Source organism: Podarcis gaigeae, assembly GCF_964106915.1.
Source record: "Podarcis gaigeae genome assembly, chromosome: 11".
Classification (NCBI taxonomy): Eukaryota; Metazoa; Chordata; class Lepidosauria; order Squamata; family Lacertidae; genus Podarcis; species Podarcis gaigeae.
The window spans coordinates 37,293,869-37,317,693 of record NC_139687.1 but is presented as its reverse complement, the minus strand read 5'-3'; the positions used below and the strand labels follow the sequence as shown (position 1 = coordinate 37,317,693).

General features: G+C 41.9%; 2 protein-coding genes and 1 long non-coding RNA gene across 10 annotated transcripts in view; 2 read left to right on the top strand and 1 right to left on the bottom strand.

The window, feature by feature from the left end:
- The first annotated feature begins 1,740 nt into the window (after window positions 1–1,740).
- On the top strand, window positions 1,741–4,463 carry LOC310827586. Its single transcript, XR_014556444.1, has 2 exons — window positions 1,741–1,970; window positions 2,115–4,463. It is a non-coding gene; the product is annotated as an uncharacterized lncRNA (long non-coding RNA).
- On the bottom strand, window positions 3,514–19,734 carry LOC310827492 (betaine--homocysteine S-methyltransferase 1). The gene is made up of 8 exons (XM_083703634.1): window positions 19,602–19,734; window positions 15,531–15,663; window positions 12,633–12,751; window positions 11,260–11,451; window positions 10,059–10,206; window positions 8,679–8,861; window positions 7,039–7,267; window positions 3,514–5,425 (listed from the first exon to the last, which is right to left on the bottom strand). The coding sequence occupies exons 1-8, from the start codon at window positions 19,635–19,637 to the stop codon at window positions 5,233–5,235; spliced, it is 1,233 nt and encodes a 410-aa protein (XP_083559760.1). The 5' UTR covers window positions 19,638–19,734; the 3' UTR covers window positions 3,514–5,232.
- Window positions 19,735–20,753: 1,019 nt separating this feature from the next.
- DMGDH (dimethylglycine dehydrogenase) overlaps window positions 20,754–23,825 on the top strand; it is a 44,230-nt gene continuing 41,158 nt past the window's right edge. For 4 of the 8 annotated variants that reach the window (XR_014556365.1, XR_014556366.1, XR_014556367.1 and 1 more), the window contains exons 1-2: window positions 20,754–21,052; window positions 23,463–23,631. Coding sequence is in view for 3 of the 8 variants with exons in the window: in XM_083703454.1 (XP_083559580.1) it covers window positions 20,946–21,052; window positions 23,463–23,631 (276 nt within the window). In the remaining 5 variants the exon portion in view is untranslated. Of the gene's footprint in view, window positions 23,183–23,402; window positions 23,632–23,825 lie in introns of all 8 variants that reach the window. The other 4 variants (XR_014556368.1, XR_014556369.1, XM_083703455.1 and 1 more) reach the window with 2 other exon arrangements.

Here is a 23,825-nt window from a genome sequence, read left to right as displayed (position 1 = left end):
ACCAACCGGTCCCCTCTGATCATATTCAAGAGCACCTCCAGAACCGATATAAATAGCAGAGGGGAAATCGGGCAGCCTTGTCGTGTTCCTTTTAAATGTACAAACTAGCACCTGTGGCAGTTGAATTTAAGCTTAAATGTATGCAAAATAAGCACAGCAACTGTTCACAACTTAATTAACTGGGAATAAATCCCTTGGGAGGATTGCCTTATCTTTCACTGCTCTTGTAACTATCTCACTTACCACAAGGAGGCAGTGCTTTTACATTTTTACAGTACTTAAAAAAAATCCACCTAGTGATGTGTAGGGTGGGGTAGGGAATGCTGAGATGGAAAAAATAATTATAAATATATTTTCTAGGGACTTTACCTATTACCTGCTTTCCTAGATTATGTTTTTGTATTAGTGCTGAACTACAAATAAAGAGGGACGCGGGTGGCGCTGTGGGTAAAACCTCAGCGCCTAGGGCTTGCCGATCCGATCGGTGGTTCGAATCCCCGCGGCGGGGTGAGCTCCCGTTGTTCAGTCCCAGCTCCTGCCCACCTAGCAGTTCGAAAGCACCCCTAAGTGCAAGTCGATAAATAGGAATACAGGAATACAGCGGGAAGGTAAACGGCGTTTCTGTGTGCTGCGCTGGTGCCGGCTCGCCAGAGCAGCTTCGTCACGCTGGCCACGTGACCCGGAAGTATCTCCAGACAGCGCTGGCCCCCGGCCTCTTAAGTGAGATGGGCGCACAATCCTAGAGTCGGACACGACTGGCCCGTATGGGCAGGGGTACCTTTACCTTTACAAATAAAGAGTGTGAGATTCTGCTTTGCTGCCAGAGCAAGACCCTTACGATAGTTTTTCAAGGCAAAATGCCTCACAATACCACATAGCTGTCTGCACCACTTTCTGGGACAACATAACGAGAAAGAAGTCGAAACTGTTGATGTCAAGATTCAGCACAAACACATCCATTTTGTGCTAATGCATCACCTTGGGTTTCACCAGTGCTTTAGCTCATGTTTCATCTGGTTAAGAGCCAGTCTTTGGTTTAGAGCAAGGAAGGAAGGATGGAAACAGAGGCTGCAGAACTACAAATACTATTCCATTAGTTCATCATCAGATAGTAACTGTTGGATATCCCTGTTGAATTACCGATTTCTTCTCATTCTTCACTTTCTGGCTGACAACTAAGGACACTTCTAGACAGCCACTGTTTTGGGCTTGCAATTTACACAATAAAAGTTTATTAGTATGGGATAAGATTTGCTTGACTCAGCGTCAACTAACCACCCTGCAACCAAATCAGAATTAATACTCAAAAAGTAGCTGACACCATCTCATCTCCCTGCAAACCTTCTGCAAACAAATCTGGACGAATGTTCAACGAACAGGTTGTCTGGAAGTGATCCCAGAATGGCAACCAAAAAGCTGCTCTAATGTGAAGATCCTGGAATTCAATTATCTTTAATTAAAAACTGACCGTCATGCACATTCAGTACACCCCAGTGCAATGAGAACGTTAATGTATTTCCATGATGCTATCTCACTCAATGGTAGGGAAGAGTTGCATTGTTACCACAAACTGCAAACAGATGTGCAGCGATTTTGTTTTTTTTAAAATACTATATATAGAAACAGTCACACTATTGTTTATGGCCATGCATAGCTTAAGGAAAAATTTCATGTGTGTTTTAATAAAAAAAAACCTGTTTCACATTTTGTTTGGTTTAATTCACTTTATTGCCGGCTGAATGGACATTTTATATGTAATGGAAAAGTTTCTCAAGTTGAGTGGATGTAGATTATCATGACTGCTTAATAGAGCATTCTTCTGAGGCAGCCATCTATTCCAGTTTAATAAGCAATTCATGTTATTTACTCTTGCTCAGAGACATTAGTGAGGAAGAAGCAGGAACAGCATTCCATTGTTACTATTAACATTCACTTGTAAATGTTTTCCCACTTGAAGGCTCTCTAAACCAGTGTTTCCCAACCTTGTGCCTCCAGATGTTTTTGGCCTACAACTCCCATCATCCCTAGCTAGCAAGACCAGTGGTCAGGGATGATGGGAGTTGTAGGCCAAAAACATCTGGAGGCACAAGGTTGGGAAACACTGCTCTAAACAGTGGATTAAAATACAGTCAATGTAAAGCAAAGAACCTGTGGGCCGCCATATATTGTTGGACTCCAACTCCCATCAGCCCCATCCAGCATAGCCAATGGCCAAGAATGAGGGGAGCTGGAGTTCAACATCTGGAGGGCCACAGGTTTCCCCACCCCTGATTTAAGGAGCATATATTCCTAAGGACTGTTTATTACCATGTATATTACCAGAACAGAACACCCTTATGCCCAACCTAAAGGCTGCCCCAGAGAATTGTGAGACGGTGTTATATGATTTCCCTCAGGCAGCTCCTCCTTGTGGAGAAAATAAAGAATGAATCCAAATACCTTAAATGTGTGTAAAGGCAACACAAACTCTTCAAAATAACTGCTGCAGAAATGCCCTATTTGGCTTCCAGGATGTGCAGCAAATGTTCAGTTCTCAGCAGATGGTTAACTGAAAACATTCAAGGCTTGAAAACTTGTCTGTTGCTATTATTTTTAAACAAACTATGGTTGCTCCAGAACACCCTGGCAAAGCATCTTCTTGGACACAAGACACACAAAGTGAAGTAAAGTCCTAGATTCAAGTAGTTGACGGCTAAAGTATTAGACTATTCCTATTGGACACCAGTGACAAAGAACAGGAATGATATATATACAGTCAAACCTTGGCTCCCAAACGCCTCCGTTTTGGAATGTTTCAGCTCCTGAACGCCGAAACCCCAGAAGTAAATGCTCCAGTTTTTGAACATTTTTCGGAAACTGAACATCTGACACAGCTTCTGCTTTGAAGAGTTTGGATTTGATATTCCGCTTTATCACTACCCGAAGGAGTCTCAAAGCGGCTAACATTCTCCTTTCCCTTCCTCCCCCACAACAAACACTTTGTGAGGTGAGTGGGGCTGAGAGACTTCAGAGAAGTGTGACTAGCCCAAGGTCACCCAGCAGCTGCATGTGGAGGAGCAGAGACGCGAACCCGGTTCACCGGACTACGAGACTACCGCTCTTAACCACTACACCACACTGGCTCTCCAGAGTGCAGGAAGTTCCTGCAACCAATCAGAAGCCTTGGTTGTTGAACATTTCAGAAGCCGAATAGGCTTCCAGAACAGATTACATTTGACAACTGAAGTTTAACTGTATATATATTGTTACAGCTACATCTGGAGGGCCAGAACTTCCCATTCCTGCTTTATTGTTACAAGATTGATGCTGCCTTTTTTGTGTGTGTATGCACAATTACAAAAGAGTTCTATAATGTGTCGTGGAGAAGAAAGGTGGCAAGGCAAATATATTCAGGAAGAATATTCTGTGCCAAATGAAGCATGTTAAAACATTGTGTTAGGTACCTTTATTCATTTTTCTTAACAATGCACGTTTTAAATATAATTTCACTCTTAAAACAGCAAGACATTAGGGTAATTTGTAAATCTTTATTGGTATTAATACAGAACATTGCTTAGATATAAAAGAACTGAATGATGTCACATATAGGCCAATTCCCTCAGTATATAGCAGATATTAGTCATTTATTTAGCTATATCAGGCAAGGTGAGGCAAGCACCTTAAGTGGCAGGAACCACAGAGGGCAGCAGATTCCAATGTAGATCTTTATTTCCCCCCTTGTTCCTGATGTATATCTTCACTCAGCCCTTCTTCCCTGGCAAGGAGGGTGGTGCTATTTTGTGGTTTGCCTCAGGTGCCAAAATGTCTCAGGACGGCCCTGAGCCACATGCCAGAAGATTTTCAGTCATTAAGGTTTTAACATGTGACCTTAGTTTCAGTGAGCAATGGAGATCTCCCTTTTTAAAATCGGGTACCGAAGCCCTCATACGAGATTAGATGTAAGAAAGATTATTTCAACTTCTTGATCAGGTGCACCAGTGAAGTATATTGGAATGGATCAATCATGCTGAGTGGTGAAAGTAAATGTGATCAGCTTCCACAGATGCTACATGGTGAAGAAATATCTGCATAGTTATAGAGTGGTATCTATCTGTTGACAGAAGGAATTGGTCAGCAAAACAGGGAGGTTTTTTTTTTTGTCCATTTCCCCTTCCTGCATAGCACCTCTCAAAAAACATACGGGGGGGGGGGCAAAAATCTGCCCTGAGGGGACCCCCCCAACCCTTGAGGCAGATTTAGAGAGGGCATGGAATTTAGGGGTCATTGAAATGGCCTCCTCCCCATTGCACTGGTGGATTATTTCAGTACCATCACTTTTGGATACCACCCACAGTCTGGGAAGCTAAGCAGCTCAAGAGGAACTTCATTCATGATCTATATAAGACTTCTTGCTAATTTGTAATGGAAAAGCCAAGTGGATTTCATACATTTCCAGAAGTTACATGTTTGGATTTCACATGCAGAAAAGAGTTTTATATTCTTGTATCTTCTTTACATTTTTCTGTTTCTAATTATGACTGTAAATAACCCTTTTTAATAAACTTTTCTTTTTTTAATGCAGAATAATTTTTAGCTTAATTTGATCTCCTGCAGTATGCATTTAGAGATCACAATGGCATCTCAGGCCTGGGAGAATAAAACCAACAAATATTTTGAAAATAGTCTGCTGTTTATCGGAAATATTTTATTTTTAAAAATTATATAATTGCAATGATTTAAGCTATTCTTATCCTGAGAAAAATATATCTTTCCAAAATAAGTATTCATCTCTTTTAGCTTTCATAAAGAGTGCTATGATTATAAGGGGGGAAATAGAAGATAAAGCTTCTCCATCTAAGATAATGGGCACAATCCATATAAAGTTCCAATTGACCCAAGTTCTTTGGTGAAATCCTAAGCACACTCACTAGGAAAGAAATTCTGTTAAATGCAGTGTGACCTAATTATGAGAAAAGTTGCTTAGGATTGGACTATTTTACATGTAAGCATTAAATCCCAATTATTTCAATAGGATTAGAGGATGGACGTGCTCTGAATTGTGTGTACTGCAAATAAGTTGGAGTATCCAATAGAAGTGCAGCACATAGCATGGGCACATTTTAATTTTTAAAAAGTGTTTTGAGATTTATTATACTTCCAACTTGCAATTAATAAATTCTGTCTGATCTTTCCACTGAGTTGTCAATTATACAGTGACATGCTTGTTTTTGCATAGACAAAATTGCTAATAATCTATGCTACAGTGCTGGATTTGAATTTCTGTCTTTTGAAGAGTTCTTTCTGCTGTTGTTCAGATGTTGCTTCTTTCTGCTGTATCAACTCAGCATCCCCTTTGGTCACCCCCCAGGCATCTGGCTTTGACAGTGAGGGGCAATATGGTCTTCCTGAAGCAGGCAAGAGATTCTCCCAGTATTCCTTCCTAGCCCTAGGTTAAAAAAAGGGACAAATCCTATTCAATATATTTTTAATCAAAGAGGGATACAGTACGAGATATTTTACAAAATGTTTTAGCATGTAAATCAACAGATTGTCATAGAATAATTTTGGTTGTAAACCTAATAGTGCAAAGGATTGTTTTAATAACTAAATTTAAGGTGTTCTACTTTTAACTATGGCTCACTATGACGCCTCTGATCTTACATACCCATGAAAAAGAGGACCTGTCCTGGAAAAAGAGGATATGTGGCAACCCTGACTTGCCAGAGGGATTAATAGTGTAATCATTCAGCCAGGACACTGAGATCTAGCACCGAGGGCCTCAAACATTTAAGGGGGCACATTGGTAGTGCGGTATTGTTGCTCATTCTCCCCACTCCACCTCTCCAAGGATATTGAGGCATAAAACCCTAACATATCACTTCTGGAATCCAGGTGCTTTTGAAAGGGTTATATGCATATTTCCTAGTTTCTTTTCCTCCTAAGGCCAGGTCAAAAATAACATTGACATATATAATATAGTGAAGAGGGGGAGGGGGCTAAAATGAACTTTGTAGCCCCAGGAATATGAATAGTAGGTTTCCAGAAATCTTGACTATAGCTTTAAACATTGTTGAATGTTCAAAGGCAGCACATTGTTGAACTTCAAAGGCAACCTATATAATGATTGCAATGTAAGACATTTAAATGAGGTTTCAGGACCTCAGACAACCATCACAACCATGATGCAGATATATGCTGAACTTTATAGTGGCCCTCTGGCTTAGCTGCAACAAAAAGGAAGGCAATACCACACAATAACAAAAGAATCCCCAACATTTTGTGTCAGGGAGGGAGAATATTTGGAAATCTAAGAAACTGTTATGAGCACCACAAAATACCCATTTCACAGAATGAAAGTGGTGATGCTCAGAACTGCCTCCACTCCCTGAAACAAAATCTCAGGGGCCCAGCAACATATCTACATACAGCTCAAAACAAAGAAAACACAGACCCCCCCCCCAAAAGAGAAACCCCTGGCCTGAAATAAAACCCTCACAGGTTTTTTTAAAAAATTAAAAATTGGTAGGGACAGAAGGCCTTGATGGGCACTGCATTGGGCGCCTAAGAAGTAGTATGAACAGAACAAGTTTATTATGAAATTGATATCTAAATGTCCCAACATGTTTGGAGCATGAGGGTAAACTACATAACTAAGAAGCTAGTATTCTGATTGAATTCAGTCTCTCTAGCTTTACTATACATAGCAAATGCTTCCAGCCTAACATGAAAGGAACAACATTTATATCATCAGGAAATCTGAATGAAACTTTGCTGTACAATGGCTGAATAACAGGTACTCTAGTAAACTGGAGGGTATTTAACTCAGTCACTGTATTGATCTAAATGCACATGTTTAGTAATATCCTGCATCCATTACTTCCATCTTGGTGTTTAGGTCTATAAAATTACTGTTCAAAACTGCTTGTGTGCATGGTTTTATACCATGACATAGAGTTCTACTACTACTACCAAGAAATTTGCTATATGAAGCAATGCATTTCTGAAAAAGAAATATATATAGTGGGTTATTTTAGTATCAGAATTAAAAATATACTTTACCTTGCTCTGACCCATGGTTTGGTATGCATGCTCAATTCGCTCCCCCAGCTGCCATGTTTTTCAGAGGCTTGTGGTAAAAATCCTCTTTCAGGGGCCAGCTCCTCTGCAATTGCTCTGATGTGATATGGTTCAAACCCACAGCACCCTCCAATATATCGAACCCCCAAATTATAGGCCTCTCTTGCATATTTGTGAACATCCCATCTGGATAGAATTCTTGGCTCCAAAGCTGTAATGATATGTAATTACTTTAACTTCATTATTATCTGAACATTCGGTGATAAAAATATGTGCAAAACACTACCATTGTCATCCAAATGTTTTACAAAATAGGTTTGTTTTCTTTAGACAGTGCTAAGCAGGACAGACAATTGTGTAGCAGGACAGACAATTGTGTATTTATTCACAACTATTTAGTTTGCAAACAGCAGCCAGGAGTCTCTTTCCAGGTACCATAAGGCAGAGCCAAAATAGCCACTCTTGGGGGGCAAGTTTTCGGTTTCCAAACTGACTTTTCTTAGGTAGGGCTCCCTATTCCACAAAGTGATCTAAACAATTTTTTCAGCACTCTTTTCTAGTTCCAAGAATTACTTACATGTTTTCCCAACCAAATGGAATAGATCATCTGAGGAACAGGGAGATTCTATTTATTTATTTTTAATCCCCAGTTCAGCATGCAGGGTGGGAAGCTTTAAGCATACTGAGATGGGGATAAAAATCAGTAGCTTTCTCCTGCTCCTTAGATGATATTTGCAGATCATCTGGGAAGCAGATGGCCCAATTTCATCCCAGTCTCAGCACGGACATCAAGCCCAGCCCTATAACAGGGTGAAAATAACACACACACCCCTCAGCGGATCTGCATGGTAACTGGCCCTATCTACTTTTGGGCTCTGCCCATGTATGAAATGTGACCCCACCCCTAATAGCTTTTTGCTGAGTAACGTGGTCTGTGGCCTGAAAAATGGTTCCTATTCTTGCTATAGATGTTTACCTGCCAGCAATCTTTAGGTTTAAATATTTAGACTCTGACCCTACTGTTTTAGTGTTGTATTTTATAATTAATCTAAGTAAAGGTAAAGCGACCCCTGACCATTAGGTCCAGTTGTGACGGACTCTGGGGTTGTGGCACTCATCTCACTTTATTGGCTGAGGGAGCTTCCGGGTCATGTGGCCAGCATGACTAAGCCGCTTCTGGCAAACCAGAGCAGCGCACAGAAACACCGTTTACCTTCCCGCCAGAGCGGTACCTACTTATCTACGTGCACTTTGTCATGCTTTTGAACTGCTAGGTTGGCAGGAGCAGGGACCGAACAAATGGGAGCTCACCCCGTCGTGGGGATTCGAACCGCCGAACCCACAGCACCACCCGCATCCCTATAATTAATCTAATTGACTATAAATCACTCTTGAAATATGAATAGAATGATGGTGCATTTTTTAAAAAAATTAATAATACATTTTATACAATGCAACATGGCTTCAGTTCCAGACCAACTGTATGCTTTTGAAGGCAATGGGGCCTATTTCCAGTACATGGACTGGATATTTGATGTATACTGTATACTGCTATTTGATGTATAAGTGCTATTTTTCTCGCAGCTTCACGCTAAGAACAGCAACAACAACAAAAGTCTTACCAAAAGGAAATTCAGGTAGATCAATGAACCCCTGCTTCCCACAGTCCGGAGTATGAAACGCAAGTGGCTGTGACATGAGGTGCGCTTTTAGTTTAGCAGCTGCCAAGCCCTCCTTCATGAGTTTCAGAGTTTTGAGGGAAGTAGCTGGATCAAAATGGCAGTTCACTCCAACAATAGAAGCACCTAAAGAACAAGATGTGAAGTGTTTCACAATATCTTTCAATTCAATGTTTTTAAACTAATGTGATCTGTGTATAAAGGGCCCCTTGTGATGTTACGGTGGTTTTTTTTATCTGCACTTTAAATATGCATGTATGGAAACAGACATAAATAGCAAAGTACTTATTGTCTTTGAAATGCTGGGAGCGTCAGATTAAAGTATGAGATCCACACCTTGCAGGACTGGGCTGAATGTACTCTTGACCTGGGGTGGGCAGACTTCAAGCTTGAGGGATTTGCTAAGCTCCCACCCACAAACCCAAAGACCACAAGCTGGCATCACTAACTAACTAACTAACTAACTAACTAACTAACTAACTAACTAAGTTTGTTTGTTTTTATCCCGTCCTCCCCGGCTGAGGCTAACATCATAAAAACAACATAATATGCATAAAAACAGACATCAATTAATTAAAATACATCTTAAAATTAATTCTGACAAGTTAAAATCTGGGGCAGGTGGCAATTATCAGGTTGGAATCACATGCAAAATACTACCTTAGAAAGGGAGGTAAATGTATACTTAGAATTAAAGGACAGGATGTACCTCTTAGTGATACCTCCCAGTCCAGAAATTTGGTTGTGTGTGTTTTTGTTTTTTTTGCTCACAGTCCTTTCACACAAAAACCCATTACTGGTTCCTCCCACACAAAGCTTATTCGTTTTAGCCACCTAATTTAAGTGTCAAATTGTTGGTATTGTAAAGCAACCAAGTATGGGTGTGGGGTACAAGCTTCAAGTATTTGTGCCGGGATTTGCATCGCGTGCACCTTTTCAGGCAGATTGATAGCTGTTCCCCACTTGCCTGTGGATAGGGCCACTTGCCTGTTTTTCTGTGCTGCAACAGCTAAAGTGGGCGACAGGGTCATTTGCAAAGCACTTGTTAAAATGCCATTTTTACTTTGAGCCTTAATAAAGCAGATTCGAAAATTTTAAAATAAAAAGTAGAACTATTTGAGTAATTGGTCCATTAGGGAGAATGAGGCAATGCCCCCCCCCCCAAGCTGGGTCCACTATGAGCCAACAGGCCTTCACTTTCACCTTGTCCAATATTTTCCTACTCAAACATGCACCTACTTTTGCTGAGCTTCTTTCCTCTCATTCCATATCGCTAATATTTTAACTTGTATCACGGTGGATACGTCAAATATAGAATCTTACCAGCGTTTACAAGTTTGACAGCACATTCTCCAGGTAATATGCCATGCATATCTCCTTCTGGACCAATACAAAGAGTTGCTGCAACTGGAACCCCAGCTTCTTTTAAGGTTTCAACTGCCCACACAGCTTCTTCCACATGTTCAAAATACTAAAAAGAGATGAAAGGAGTAAGAGAGAGAGAGAGAGAGAGAGAGAGAGAGAAGAGGAGAGAAAGAGTTCAGAGCATAATGCTACCTTTGGTGTGAAAATGTGACAGAAACAAACAAATGACTAAAAGAAAAAGTACTTTTTAAAAATTGGGATACAATGCAAAAACCCCACCCCCTGACAAAAGGGCTTTGTGGAGGGTCGGAGCCATCGTTGCATCTGCCCCATATCTATGCATGGTGGCTGTGATGAAACGGAGGTGGACTACGATTAGCCCTGATCACTGCCGGAGCTCCAGACTGGCACATTGATCGACTCCACAAGGGGCCTAATGCCTAGCTCTGCTCCCTCCCCACCTTTGGAATGCTCCATATTTCAAGGCTTTCTGCTGCCCTCCAATGGCAAGAAGAATACCACCAGTGGGCCACTCACCTTCAGTTGGGAGACACCTTTGCTGAAGCCAGTGCTTCCCCTTCCCAGCCCAGTGGAGAGGGAAATGAAGATTCCTGTTATTTTCTAAATATTCAAAACTTTCCCTCCAAAAATTGCATTTGCCGAGTATCTTTCGTCATATACTAAACTCATTTGTACCTCAGGGTATCTGTTTAAGGGTTCTACCAACCTACTCACTGAGCATCTATCCTGATTTGTTCATGTAAAATTTATGTGGAGGCTATATGATATCAGTTTATTGAGCATTCATTCTGATTTGTTTGTGCAGAGGCTAGGCCCAAGACATTGTTATCCCACACCTTCCAGCATTGGAGGGGGGGGCTGAGGGGCACATGGCCCTGGGTACAAATTTCTGAGGGGGTGCCCCACCCCCAACTCTGGCACTCTTGGATGAAACAGATTTTCTAGATCCATTTCAATATGGGTTTAGGCCCTGTTTTGGCATGCCTTGGTCACTCTTTGGGGGCAGGTGGGTTGCAAATCTGCAGAGCCCCATTGTGCAAGCAGTTTTTCAATTCACACAAACTCTGGATATGAACCTATCACAAAAGCCGTTTCCCCCATTATCACCACTTACTGTTTCCTTAATGGTTGCATTTACCTCTGCAATTAAGAAGTCCACATTCTTTTTAGTAAAAACCTCTAGCTGCTTTCGAAAGATTGATTTAACTTCAGCTTCGCTCTTGCTACTTAAGTATGAAGGGGTTTGGCTGACGCCTCCAGCCACCAAAGCATCCCCTTCTTGAGCCACTTCTTTTGCAATATCACAGGCTGCTTCGTTTACTTTCTTGCCCTGATAATACAGAAATAGCATTAGTACGGACTTACACCATACACATACCTACATTTTATTGTAGGAAAAATGAATACACGTTACATTTGTTGTCCAGCTAAGAAGTCTCACATTTTACCAATCATCACAGTACAGTTTCATAAGGGGGTGGTTTTTATTAGAGGACAGTGTAAATGTTTGCCTGCTTCGTTTTTGGGTCCAAAATAGTATCTTCAGAGGTCCCAAAAATATTTCCTGAAAATAACTTCTAATCGCAACATAAATATAGTTCGCTTCTCTTTGCTGCCATTGAGCCAGCCTGCTTCTGTTTTGGCAAAAGCAACTAACCAACCAACAATTAACTAGGTCTTCATCAGTAGTCCCACCCAGACAGTCAGGAATCATGCAACAAATGTCATTTATTTTGTCACTCCTGGCAAGTAAAGGTAATTTAGAGTGAGGACGTGTGATCCTAACCAACTACCTAAAAATAGGCAAATGATCCTTAAAATATTGAAGCAGAGAGTGCCTCTCAGTGTTGACAAAAGTGTCTGTATCTCTTCTCTGGTTCTGTCCTGACATTGCTGACATGTTCTCAAGTGAGAGATTTAAAAGCACCTGAGGAAAATATTGGGGGGAAGGAATGGTTTTCAAATCTGAAAGGTAACCACAGTGTTACGATATCTCTAAGGAGGAGCAAAGGACAAACTGGCCTCCAACTTTAGTTTCTAGATTAAAAAATAGTAACTAGGTTTTATTGAAAAATCAAACGAACATTCTTCTTGGCTATTCATGTCTTGCACATAATATGTCACACTATAATGAGTTACTTCTGTATATGCGTATACAAACTTTTCTTTGTCACAATTAATTGATAAATTTAGCCCTTGTCAGCTCATGTTTTCCACAGTATTAAACAACTTGCAAGTGCTTTGTGAGAAATAACTACAGTAAGAGTAACTAGCTTGCTTCTTTCATCTGACAGGCGGTTGTCCCTGTTTTTTTTGGAAGGTAATCCACGCAGCATCTCTGTCATGCCATTTCAGTATACTAAATCTTCATATATTTTATTTCTATTTGAATTTTTAAATCTACATCTTTGAATTAATAAGTTATGTCTTGCAAAGATGACCCACGTTTCTGCGTTGAGATCATGTAACTCTCCTTGTCAATAAAAATAAAAAGCAGTTGAAACTACTCACAGAATGTTTATCAGCTACATAGTTCCCCCTGTTTTCTAATTTGTCATCACTGGCATAAAAGGTGAATGTCTGTAAAACATTTGATCCAGCCCTGAGGAATTCTCGATGCAGCTGACGAACTGCAAAATGTTGAAACAAAATGAAGAGTCAAATATGATGTTAATATTGTGGCAGCAGCTCCTTTTACATGGTATTGCCTTATCATGTTCCATTTTATGACCTACACATAGTGATTCGCTTCATTTTTAACTGAGTTGTTATACTGTTAAAAAGAAACACTCCCATTGATTTATTAATAAAGGGTATGTGTGTTTAATCAATTAAAAAATCTGCACATTAATTTCCCAACTTGCAATTCGTACATGATTAATGCAAAGGGCATCTGAGACTGCTAAACCATTTCACTTGTAGGTCTGACAGTTGGACAAAATTGGATTTGAACCAGGAAGGTTTAAGGTTCATCTCTATTGTAGAGGTATCTTGGGAAAGCAAAATCACTCTCTCTCTCTCATCCTCTTTTTCCTGCCTGTAAAAATAAGAACAATGCTGACTTGAGTAGAAGTATAAATAAATAGGATTCATATGATAATAGCTGATGAAAGACTTCCAGGTAGATCTGAAGTTGCAAAAGAAAGGCACATTTTTTCCTTTCCTTAGAGTGTTATCCTGTGTTATCCAAGCAGATTTCCCCTTCTTCTCTTTCCCTCTGCAGCCTCCTGCACTCCTCCCCCCAGTTTCTCTAGACTCTCAGGGACACCCAACTCCCAAATGACTGTGATCTACTCACAGTATTAAAAAAACTGGCAGTGATCTACCCATTGTCATTGGATGGACCAAAGTTGTTGAACTTTTTTTAGGAAGCCACAGGTTTTTTCCCCCTTTTGGCGGGGAGGAGATCACTGAGGGGCCAAAGATCTACCAGGAACACCCAGTGATCTACAAGTAGATCACAAACTACCTGTTGGACATGCCTGCAGTTTTAGTAGGCATGCAAGGAGCTGCATGAGGAGGAGGAGAGGAAAGGGAAGTCCTGTTGCATGGACAGAAGTCTGTTCTCCACTACTGGAGAACAATTAAGCTATTTTTCCTTAGTCTACTGGTGCAATATGCAATAGCATTTTTAACAGGCAGTGTATCAAAAGTAGATTTTAAATGGGAAATGTCTCTATAAATTCATTGTAGTTGTGGGTGGCACAATAGAACACAGACAGCCAATGCAGTGTCCTCCCGATGTTACTGGATCCCAACCTCAATTGGCCGTAGTCAGCATGACCAAAGGTCAAGGATGATAGAAGTTGTAATCCAACAACACCTGCAGGGTAGCCATGTTGGTATCCCTGCAGTGCAGGATACTTAATGTGCATAGGTAGGCCACTAATTACTTCTACTCGTTACCGCATTTAGGAAGCATTTTCTGGCACAATAAAAGGGTCTTAATTCCAAGCACATGTGTTTATAATTATGATGCCAGAATAGCTGTCTCAAATCCCACAGCAGTTACTGTGCAATAGCTGGCACCATCCGCACTCAAACCAAAGGCAAGAAAAACAGGCTCTGTTTCTTCACTTCAAGACTGTTTGGTTTCCTATCCAGTTTCAAGGTCACATCTGACACACTGACACTCTCTGTCACCCTTCTCTCCCCCCCCCATTTTGACCCATAAAAATGTAATTTAAGAATGATTTAAGGTCACATCTATTTCACACTTAGAACACTGTTTGCCTGACTGGTATGGGACTTTTGCAATACACCCCAGTTGTGAAATAGTTGTTTGTTGCATTTTTAAAATCTTGCTTTACTTTGAAGGAGTTGGAATGATACATGGAAAATTGTAGTGGTGGACAGAAGTAGTAGCGTCAGGCTTAATTTCACTCCCCCCATACTGTGGCAGGGACAGTTTTGTCTTTGAAGAGGTATAGGTTTTGCCAAATGATTTTGAATATAAAGCTACTACTGAAAATGGTACCAGAACACCTAGTATTTGACACCATCAGATACAAACAATGTGGTGGGGTACTACTGTTCACCTGACCTCCTGTTAGTTGCATCACTGCTGCTTACCAGGAGGTAGAGTGGTGAAGTGCTGGCAAAGCCTGCATGGTGCAAATGCAGAGGCAGAGCCAATCCAATACTCCCATTAGTGCATTTGCACCATAGCCACTATCCCCCTCCTGGTAAATATCTACAATGTAATGACCGGAGGTCAGGTGAGCAGTGCCATCCCACCACATTGTCTGCTACTTATAGAAGCAGAGGATAACCAAAGGACCACTGATTACATTAATATGGATTTTTTGTGATTATCACAGCATTTGCTTGCATCCCCTTGTCTTTGTAAATCCAGGACCCCATCTTCAAAGACCTATAGATGCCTTCAGACACAGGATAACAAACAGTATACTTTAAATCCTTATTTTAAGGCAGTCCCGAAACTGCAAAAATATAAAAAAGGTTAAATATTACTGATATAATGTTAAAGCAATATTTCTGTAATAACCAGTTCAAAGTGTCATAAAATACAAAATCAGGTATAAATCAGAAAATGTGCCCATTAAAGAGCCCATTAAAATTTGTTCAATAGAACCAATTTTCACTGGCCTGTGTGTTGTGCCCAACAGCTCCTATTTAGCTAAGGTGGACTGTGATTAAGTCCATTGAATGAAATGGGATGTGAACTACCGGTAATTGCACCTGACTTATTCCACTGATTTCAAGGGGCATAAAGCACAATCCTTTATAGCCTTACTCATTGTATTTAATGATGTTTACTCCCTAGTAAGTTTGTTTAGGGTCACAGCTTTTATCATGACTAACTTTATCAAGCATAGGGGTCAATGTGTATTCTACAACTGGGAATTTTACACAATTCATAATGTATACATTGCAGATTAAACTAACCTGCTTCTGGGTGTTCTAGAGCAGCTTCTGGAGTCCAAGGCCCAGCTTTTACATATCCCCTCTTTTCGAGAGCAATGACAAATCCTCCATCACCAATCACAATTTCTCCAGCATCTAGACGTTCAAGAATACCCTAGAAGAAGAAGAACTACATAGTGTTCATATAATATTTTAGAACATTCAGCTAAAACGTCTGCAAGCAACTTATATCTGTAAACATATACATAAATACACTATATCATGGGGAGGAGAAAAATCATAAAAGACATTAACATTTCATACAACATATAAAGTTAAGCCGCTGGTCTTCCTGGGGTGCAAGCCTGGGCAGTGTGTATGGAGGTCCTGGGATGCCTAGACAAGACCCCACTTGTTGGTGTGGTCCAAAGGAAAGCAGAGCAATATGTCTGATTCCAGCAGGGCAGCAGGAGTTGCCAGAAGGAGGCGTACAAGGCACCATCCACTCCTCTTAAGTCTCCATAATGGATTTGTGTAGAGTTTACTCCTTAGCCTTATCTTCTCCACAAGATATCACACAAGGCAGCGGAGATTTAGGATCAGAGTTTTCATTCTCTGAAAGTAGATGGGCATCAATAGGAGTATAGCATCTAGATCAAGGGAAGTAATAGTGCCACTGTATTCTGCTCTGGTCAGACCTCACCTGGAGTACTGTGTCCAGTTCTGGGCACCACAGTTCAAGAAGGAAACTGACAAACTGGAACGTGTCCAGAGGAGGGCAACCAAAATGGTCAAAGGCCTGGAAACGATGCCTTATGAGGAACGGCTAAGGGAGCTGGGCATGTTTAGCCTGGAGAAGAGGAGGTTAAGGGGTGATATGATAGCCATGTTCAAATATATAAAAGGATGTCACATAGAGGAGGGAGAAAGGTTGTTTTCTGCTGCTCCAGAGAAGCGGACACGGAGCAATGGTTCCAAACTACAAAAAAGAAGATTCCACCTAAACATTAGGAAGAACTTCCTGACAGTAAGAGCTGTTCGACAGTGGAATTTGCTGCCAAGGAGTGTGGTGGAGTCTCCTTCTTTGGAGGTCTTTAAGCAGAGGCTTGACAACCATATGTCAAGAGTGCTCTGATGGTGTTTCCTGCTTGGCAGGGGGTTGGACTCGATGGCCCTTGTGGTCTCTTCCAACTCTATGATTCTATGATTCTACTTTCCCAAGTTGATGAGCCCCATATGCCCCTAATTTCCCTCTACAGGATATGCAGAAGCTGCCTTCTTGACCGTTGGACCCACTATTGATCTTGTCCACTCAATCCGCCACAGTCTGTCTTTGCAAGTAAGGGAAGTCCCTAACTTGCCAAGGGTTTGAGACTCAGCGGCTACCCTCATCTGGTTTAGCTTGCCAGTTGAAGCTGTTCCTGAAGCTGTCACATACTGGCAGCTTCTAGGAGCCACAGATGAGAGCTGATATTTTCTGAAGAAACATTGTAAGATTCCACTGGTAGATTGCAATGTAGAAAGCAGCTATCACCAACCATGCCAACACATCTGTCTTAATTCTCTCTTTGTGTGCTAGTTTTATATCATTCCCACTGATAAGGGAATGCTTGCCAGGGGGACTATGCCAAGTTTATTACTCAACCCTCTGAAACTCACACAAAGTCATTTTGCGTCACTGCATTTATTCTTTAAATGCAGGACTGTTACAACAGCCACAAAATTCACCAGTTGTGTGCTGGGTTCACAGAGCACAATTTTTTAACTTGCAATGGACTAGCTACTTTGAATCTGCACGACAAAAACTACAGGAAATATGTAGATGGTCACATTCAGCTTCCAGGATGGAAATTACCCATTCATGGTTTAAGAGGACTATTGAGACCCTGATAGGTCAAAGGAACTCAATCTTCACCCTTCCTGGCACTTTATTATCACCACATCTTGGAAATCCGCTCCATTACAGCAACTTCTTATATATATTTATAAAAAATTATTTGTAAAAATATTTTATTACTTTGTCTATAGAAACATATCTGGTAGTTATTATGGGCCTAAAAGGAAAAACAATATTTGCATTCTGTAAAATACCTAGTCTGGAGGTGATTCTTACCACTGACAGCATTTATAGTATATCATACTAACACCTCTTAGGCGGCCAGGTAGACTTGAACCTATTTGTGTCGTATATTGGTTTTTATATCAAGTCTCATCCATCTAGCTCAGAATTTTCTACACTGACTGGCAGTAGTTTGCAAGATTTCAAGGATGAGTCTTTCTTAGTCCCACTTGGATATCCTGGGGATAGAAGCTCCTATACTAAACTATTCCCTTCCCTAAGACAAGGTGTCATTTTGGGTTATTACTCCCTTATGTGCTTGATGGCAGATCCTGTTCAAAGTATTATTTTCCCTTGAGTATGTAATGCTATTTATTAAGTTTGCTGACAATTGCCTGGGCTGCCATCTGAACGGCTCTTTTTGTGATCCCTCAGTCATAGTTAACTGAGGCACTAGTGACAGCTGCCCTGTGTTTCTTTTCATAGCTGCAGTGACAGTTGCTGTTGAATCTCAGACTGACCTCTCCCTAAATGTCTGTGCCCCCTTTTTTATTAACAGCTTCACGATTTACCAGACCTGCTTCATAAAACTCAGCTTCTGAAGTGAAGACAGTGTGAATTGAGTGAATTGAGTGCACATGTTACACACTACACTTGCCCATATATTCTAGGAACATATAATCTGGACGCTAACATTTTTAAAACAAATCTGATAGGCACTGCATTTCCCTATCACCAAAAAGTTCACCCTTCCATTAGGAAACAGCAGTTCTGGAATGGGGCACATTGCCTTTCTTGCTTAAGTAAAAGTTTTACAGAAGTTTCCACCAAATGCTTTGCCAGGTGTTGGTCACACACATATGCAAATACCGTATTTATAAACTCTTGCAAAAGAATAGTTCTTTGCTACAGCAACATGACAGTGTCTCTCATTCTTAGCTCTATGTGAGGCTTTTTGGGCAGCATGATTCACAACACAGTCTTTCTAAATTTAAACAGTATCACAATATAATCTCCTGTCCAAGCATTGTTTACACTTCTCTTCATTTTCCATGCTTTGTATGCAAGAGGTGCCCGCATTTCCCACTGTAGTCAAATATTTTTGTTCTTCTATCCATAACATTGCCCAGATTTACCTTTCTTTCTCCATTAACACTGCCAAAATCATGGCCAAGGAGATGTTTATTGGTTGACTGGTGCTACTTTTTTATCTCTGTTTTTCTGAACACTATCTATTATCATATCCTAGATTATCCATCTTCATAAAAGCTGTATTGATAAGATCAAATAATCTTTTTCTTCAGATTTCCCCCCACATGTGACTTTCCTTCAAACATAAATTTTATATAACCTGTAGTTTTTGTCGTGCAGATTCAAAGTAGCTAGTCCAGTGCAAGTTAAAACACACATACATACTCCATTCTCCAACAGGCATATTATTCATAGGTCTAATGTTTAAGAGTACTTTTACCTCTCCTATTAGGTTTTAGTCATATACATGACCAAGCAACAGTAACACAAATATTTAGATAAATTCATTTGAAATCACAGGGATAACATTTATGAAAGCGATTAACAATGAGTCTTCTAGTGAAGCTTTCTAATGACAATGAAGATTCATATCTTATTATTCGAAAAGTGAACTCCTATTCACATGGAGGAAGCCTAAAAGGCCATTCACTGTTAATAACTCATTCTCGAATTGCCCCCTGTGGGGCGTGTGCCCCACGTTGGGAACCACGGGTGTAGACCGAGGTGTCTATTTCTATACCTCAACTCGTGGAGCGGACTTTCACCTTTGACCCTCTTGAAGCCCCCAGGGTCTGCCTATTAGCAAAGCCCCAAACGACCCCTCTCTCTCGCTCACAACTTTTCTATTAAAACACCGTTGTTCTTTTTCTCGATGACGCCTTGCAGGAGATAATCGACCACCTCTTGCCCGAACCCTTCGAAGACAGAGAAAGGTCTCTAAGCTTGGCGGCTCTATTACACCTCGGGGCTTCTCTTCACAACAAAACCAAGAAAGCAAGAGCCCAAGCAGCCGGCAGCTTTACCTTCTTGTTTTTCGGGGTCCCTCCAATAGGTGCCATGATCCGCCGCCCTGTCGATCCTTGTCGGGAACTGCACTTTCCCTGCTCTGCCGCCGAGACAAACAAACGCAGCGCGCCCCAGCGAAGAGGCACAGAGAGCGCAACAAACCGCTCACGCGTTTTATATCCTTGGGAAGGGGCGGCCGGCGGTGGGTGGATCCTGAGCTGGAAGTCGATTGGGGGAAGAGGCGTCTCGATATAGCTGCGTTCGCCCGGGCAAGACCCTGCTCGGACTTGCTCGTTTCTGCGAAGGGCGAAAAGTAACGGTGCCTCGAGAACTCAAGCACCGGATAACGTCTCTCTTACTCTCGAAGAAGCAGCAGTGTAGAATCACGGCTACTTAAACGCTCCATACATTTAAAGCGCCACTTCGAGCATTTGGCAACTCATAGCTACCTATAAATAATTATTAGGGTGTTAAGCGCTAACGGCGCAGCATTTTGCCTCGCATGCAGCAGGTCCAAAGTTGGGGAAAACTCGTGACTGAAACCCTGGGCAGCCGCTGTCAGTCAGTGTGGACAATACTGAGCAAGATAGACCGATGGTGCCGCTCAGCATATGGCAGCTTCCTACGGGGTGGGGGGAAGCAATGCTTCAAATTCCCAAGTAATTCCCCTCGCCTCCCTCAAGCGCCTAGTTCATGGATGCCACAAATGCATCATATTTTTAGTGTGCTATTAGAAGCTGGCTTCCAACGGCCATTTTCAGGATTTCGTGTATACTTCCCAAGGTTTTGAGATTCCTCATTGCAGGAAGCAAGTCATTTTTCCTAAACCCCACTCAAATATTTATCTTTACCGGGTATAAAAACATGGACCGCTTACAATGGGTGGGAGGGGGCGCAGGAGGAAAAGCACTTTTTAAAATACGAAAGAGTTGGTCTTAGGTTTGGGTGCGCCTCCACCGCGTTTCGGCTCCCCTCACGGCGCCAATGTCGTTTTCTTCCTTAACTTCCCTTAAGCCTCAGTTCTTGTCTCCTCGCCCTGACACCCGCATCCCTAGCTCCCAAGAAGCCATTTCGGCGGGGGGAACCCATCCAGCAATGGCTCCCTTTCCCCCACCCCTCAAAGGGAGAAAGGTTTAAAGATAACAACAACACCCCCATAAGCTGCTCTTTCGCCTTCGAGGGGCGGTCCTGGTTCCCTCCGCCGTGGGGATTGGCCGCAGAGTGAGCTCTGCCAACTGGAAAACGACGGCTCAGCCTGTCTGTCTTGTGGGGAGCAGCGGGAGCGGGGTGCACATTGGGAAGGAAAGAACCTCGGCTGGCCGAGCCACCATCTCCTGAGACAGACAGAGAGAGAAGAAGCCATGCTCCGGGGAGCTCTGCGGTCGCTCCCGCCAAAGCTGTGGGGCAGGGAGCCCGCCTTCTCGCTCCCTGCTCGGCCTTTTGCCTGCAGCCCGACCACTGAAAGGTGGTGAGTCCAGCTTCAGGCTCTTGCCTTCACTTCTTGTCTAGCGTCGCTGGCCGCGTTATTCTCGAGTCTGGCCTCAAATAAAGGCTGGTTCTGTGTGCATAGGCAGCCAAGCTGCTCTGTGGTGTTGGTGTCCCAGACCCGAGATTGGGAAGTTTTGGGGTGCTCCTGACTTAAAAAGGGGTGTTTTTCCTATTTCGTGAAATTGGTCTGAGGCAGAGAGACTTTGGGTTGCGTTTTACATGCGTAAAATTATTAAAACATAGCAGGGTGAGGATGCACTGAATTACACCTGAACAAATTTAATGTAGATCCTGTGAGAAGTCAAATTAAGATTTAGTTACATTTTTTTATTGTATTGTTCCTTCACAGAGTTCAGGGTAGCATACATTGTTCTTTCATCTTCACAACAGTGGAGAGAAACTCGCCCCTTTTTCACCTGGGAAGCTTTGTGGTTGAATAAGGATTGGAACCCAGGTCTTAATGTTCTAAATCGTTTCTAAAAGACCGCTTGCCTTTGATCCATTCTTGGCATACTTAGAACTCGACAAAATTGCCTTTTTCTCCTCTAACAGTGTCTATGGAGGCGTTTTGGGGGTGCATTTGTGTGCATCCTGTTGTAGCCCATATTCTGTAACTCCTATGCAGGTGTGAAATGCCTTAGCTAAAAAGGTAAATACTTTCTCCAAAATCCTTGCATGTTGGTGACACTGAGATGTCCCTCCCTCTCCACATCCCACAACTATAACCTTTGTGTTTAGAGATCAACCAAAATTGAGAGAGGCCCATTCTGTGTCCATTCCCACATGGTGTATCATTAATACACACTGAAAGGTAAACGCAATTGAAGACTTTTGAACATTAAATTGGTGTACCTCAGCTCAATATGGAAGCTGCCTTTAGGGTGAATGGTTGTGAGTAGTGAACAGTGGTGGCTGCTGCTCACTTGAGCTGGTAGGGCAGTGGGCAGGGCAGCTAACAGCAACTGGAGCTAGGGTTAAGCAGAGCCAGAGGTCACAAGAGGCAAGCTCACTTAATCCAGAAACACACACTGGGCACTTTTAGACTGTCACCATTGTATAACCTCCCTGCCAAAAGAATAAGAATGAATGCTCAATAAATAGCTCCATAAACATGTACAAACAGACAGGGCCAGCCCAATACATTTTGGAACCTGAGGTGAACCACCAAATGGTGCCCTCCTCCCCACCAAGAAAAATGGGGTGATTGAAGACCTACATCAGGAACAAAGGAGGAATAAAGATCTATATCAGGATCTGCTGCCCCTGTGGATCCTGCCGCCTGAGGCAGTCATCTCACCTGTCCTCATGGGTGAGTTGGCCCTGCAAACAAAGCAGGATGAAAGCTCAGTAAGTAGGTTATATGGAAGCAAACACAGAGTTGACACATACACAAGTGAGTGTGTGGCAGGGGAAGAAAGCAAGGCTGGGGACTCGGAGGACAAATGGAGATGTTGAAGGCAGGCAGGGGGGTTCTGCATGGCACTGCAAGAAAGCGAGTCTTTCCCTCCAGCACGGAAACCAAAAATCTTGTTGTGCCTCCTTGCCTCTGCTTTAAACAAAAGTGGCATAACCTGCCTGCTCTTTCTGCTGCTTCTTACCCAGTGTCTGGAATGGTATGTTAACTAAGCTCCTTTCAGATTTGCAGCAATGGCAGCAGCAGTGTGATTAGCTGAAAGCATTCTGAGTGAATCCTCGTTTCGCAACCTGGATAAATGGGAGGGGAATATTTTGAAGCGCTCTCAGCGGATTGGTAGTGGGTATCATTCTGAAAGGAACAGTGTTATGAATAGAATCATTGAATTGTAGAGTTGGAAGGGACCATGAGGCTCATCTAGTCCAGACCCACAATCCTGAGATTAAGAGTCTCATGCTCTACCAGCTGTGCTATGATTTTGCACAAAGTGCAGCAATTAAGTCTCATAATTGACTAGCTGTTTTCATTCTCTAGGAAAGAAGGGCATTTGATTTTCATTCTCTAGGAAAGAGGGGGATTTGATAATTTATTTTTTATATAATTTATTTTTTAAAACTGAGGCTTCTTTCAACTCTGTCATTTTATGGATAACAATATACTTCTTGAACTATTTATGTAAAATACATAAGAAATACAGTACAATGGTACCTCGGGTTACATACGCTTCAGGTTACAGACTCCGCTAACCCAGAAATAGTGCTTCAGGTTAAGAACTTTGCTTCAGGATGAGAACAGAAATCGTGGTCTGACAGTGCGGCGGCAGCAGGAGGCCCCATTAGCGAAAGTGGTGCTTCAGGTTAAGAACAGTTTCAGGTTAAGTACGGACCTCCGGAACGAATTAAGTACTTAACCCGAGGTACCACTGTATATAAAAAAGGCAAAGAAGCAAGATTCCTGTTTCTATGTTTTATTCTAGGGAAGAAAAACCTTCTATAGAAGCAAGATGGAAAGATGCAGCAGAAACAGTAATTATTGGAGGTGGTTGTGTTGGTGTGAGTCTTGCTTACCACCTGGCCAAGGCTGGCATGAAAGACGTACTTCTGTTGGAAAAGTCTGAACTCACTGCTGGATCTACATGGCATGCAGTAAGGGAAAGTTCTGACATACTAAATATGAAACAAGCCATCTGATTCTAGTTGCTTAGATAATAACAGTTTCATAAATTATATAATTATTGTCATTCTAAATATAGCCTTTCGCAACTCATTAAATTGTCTCTCATAAACACAGTGGAAATTTGCATAGAGCTGATTAATTACTGATGCTTATACTATGGGAG

Bases quoted from the DNA above. Each gene is read 5' to 3' on its own strand.
- LOC310827492 (XM_083703634.1), bottom strand. From the start codon at position 19,637: ATGGCACCTATTGGAGGGACCCCGAAAAACAAGAAG. The intron at 10,207-11,259 runs GTAAATGCAACC...ATCTCTTTTTAG, and splicing joins TGGACTTCTTAATTGCAGAG to TATTTTGAACATGTGGAAGA. The intron at 7,268-8,678 runs GTAAGACTTTTG...ATATCATTACAG, and splicing joins TCTACCTGAATTTCCTTTTG to CTTTGGAGCCAAGAATTCTA.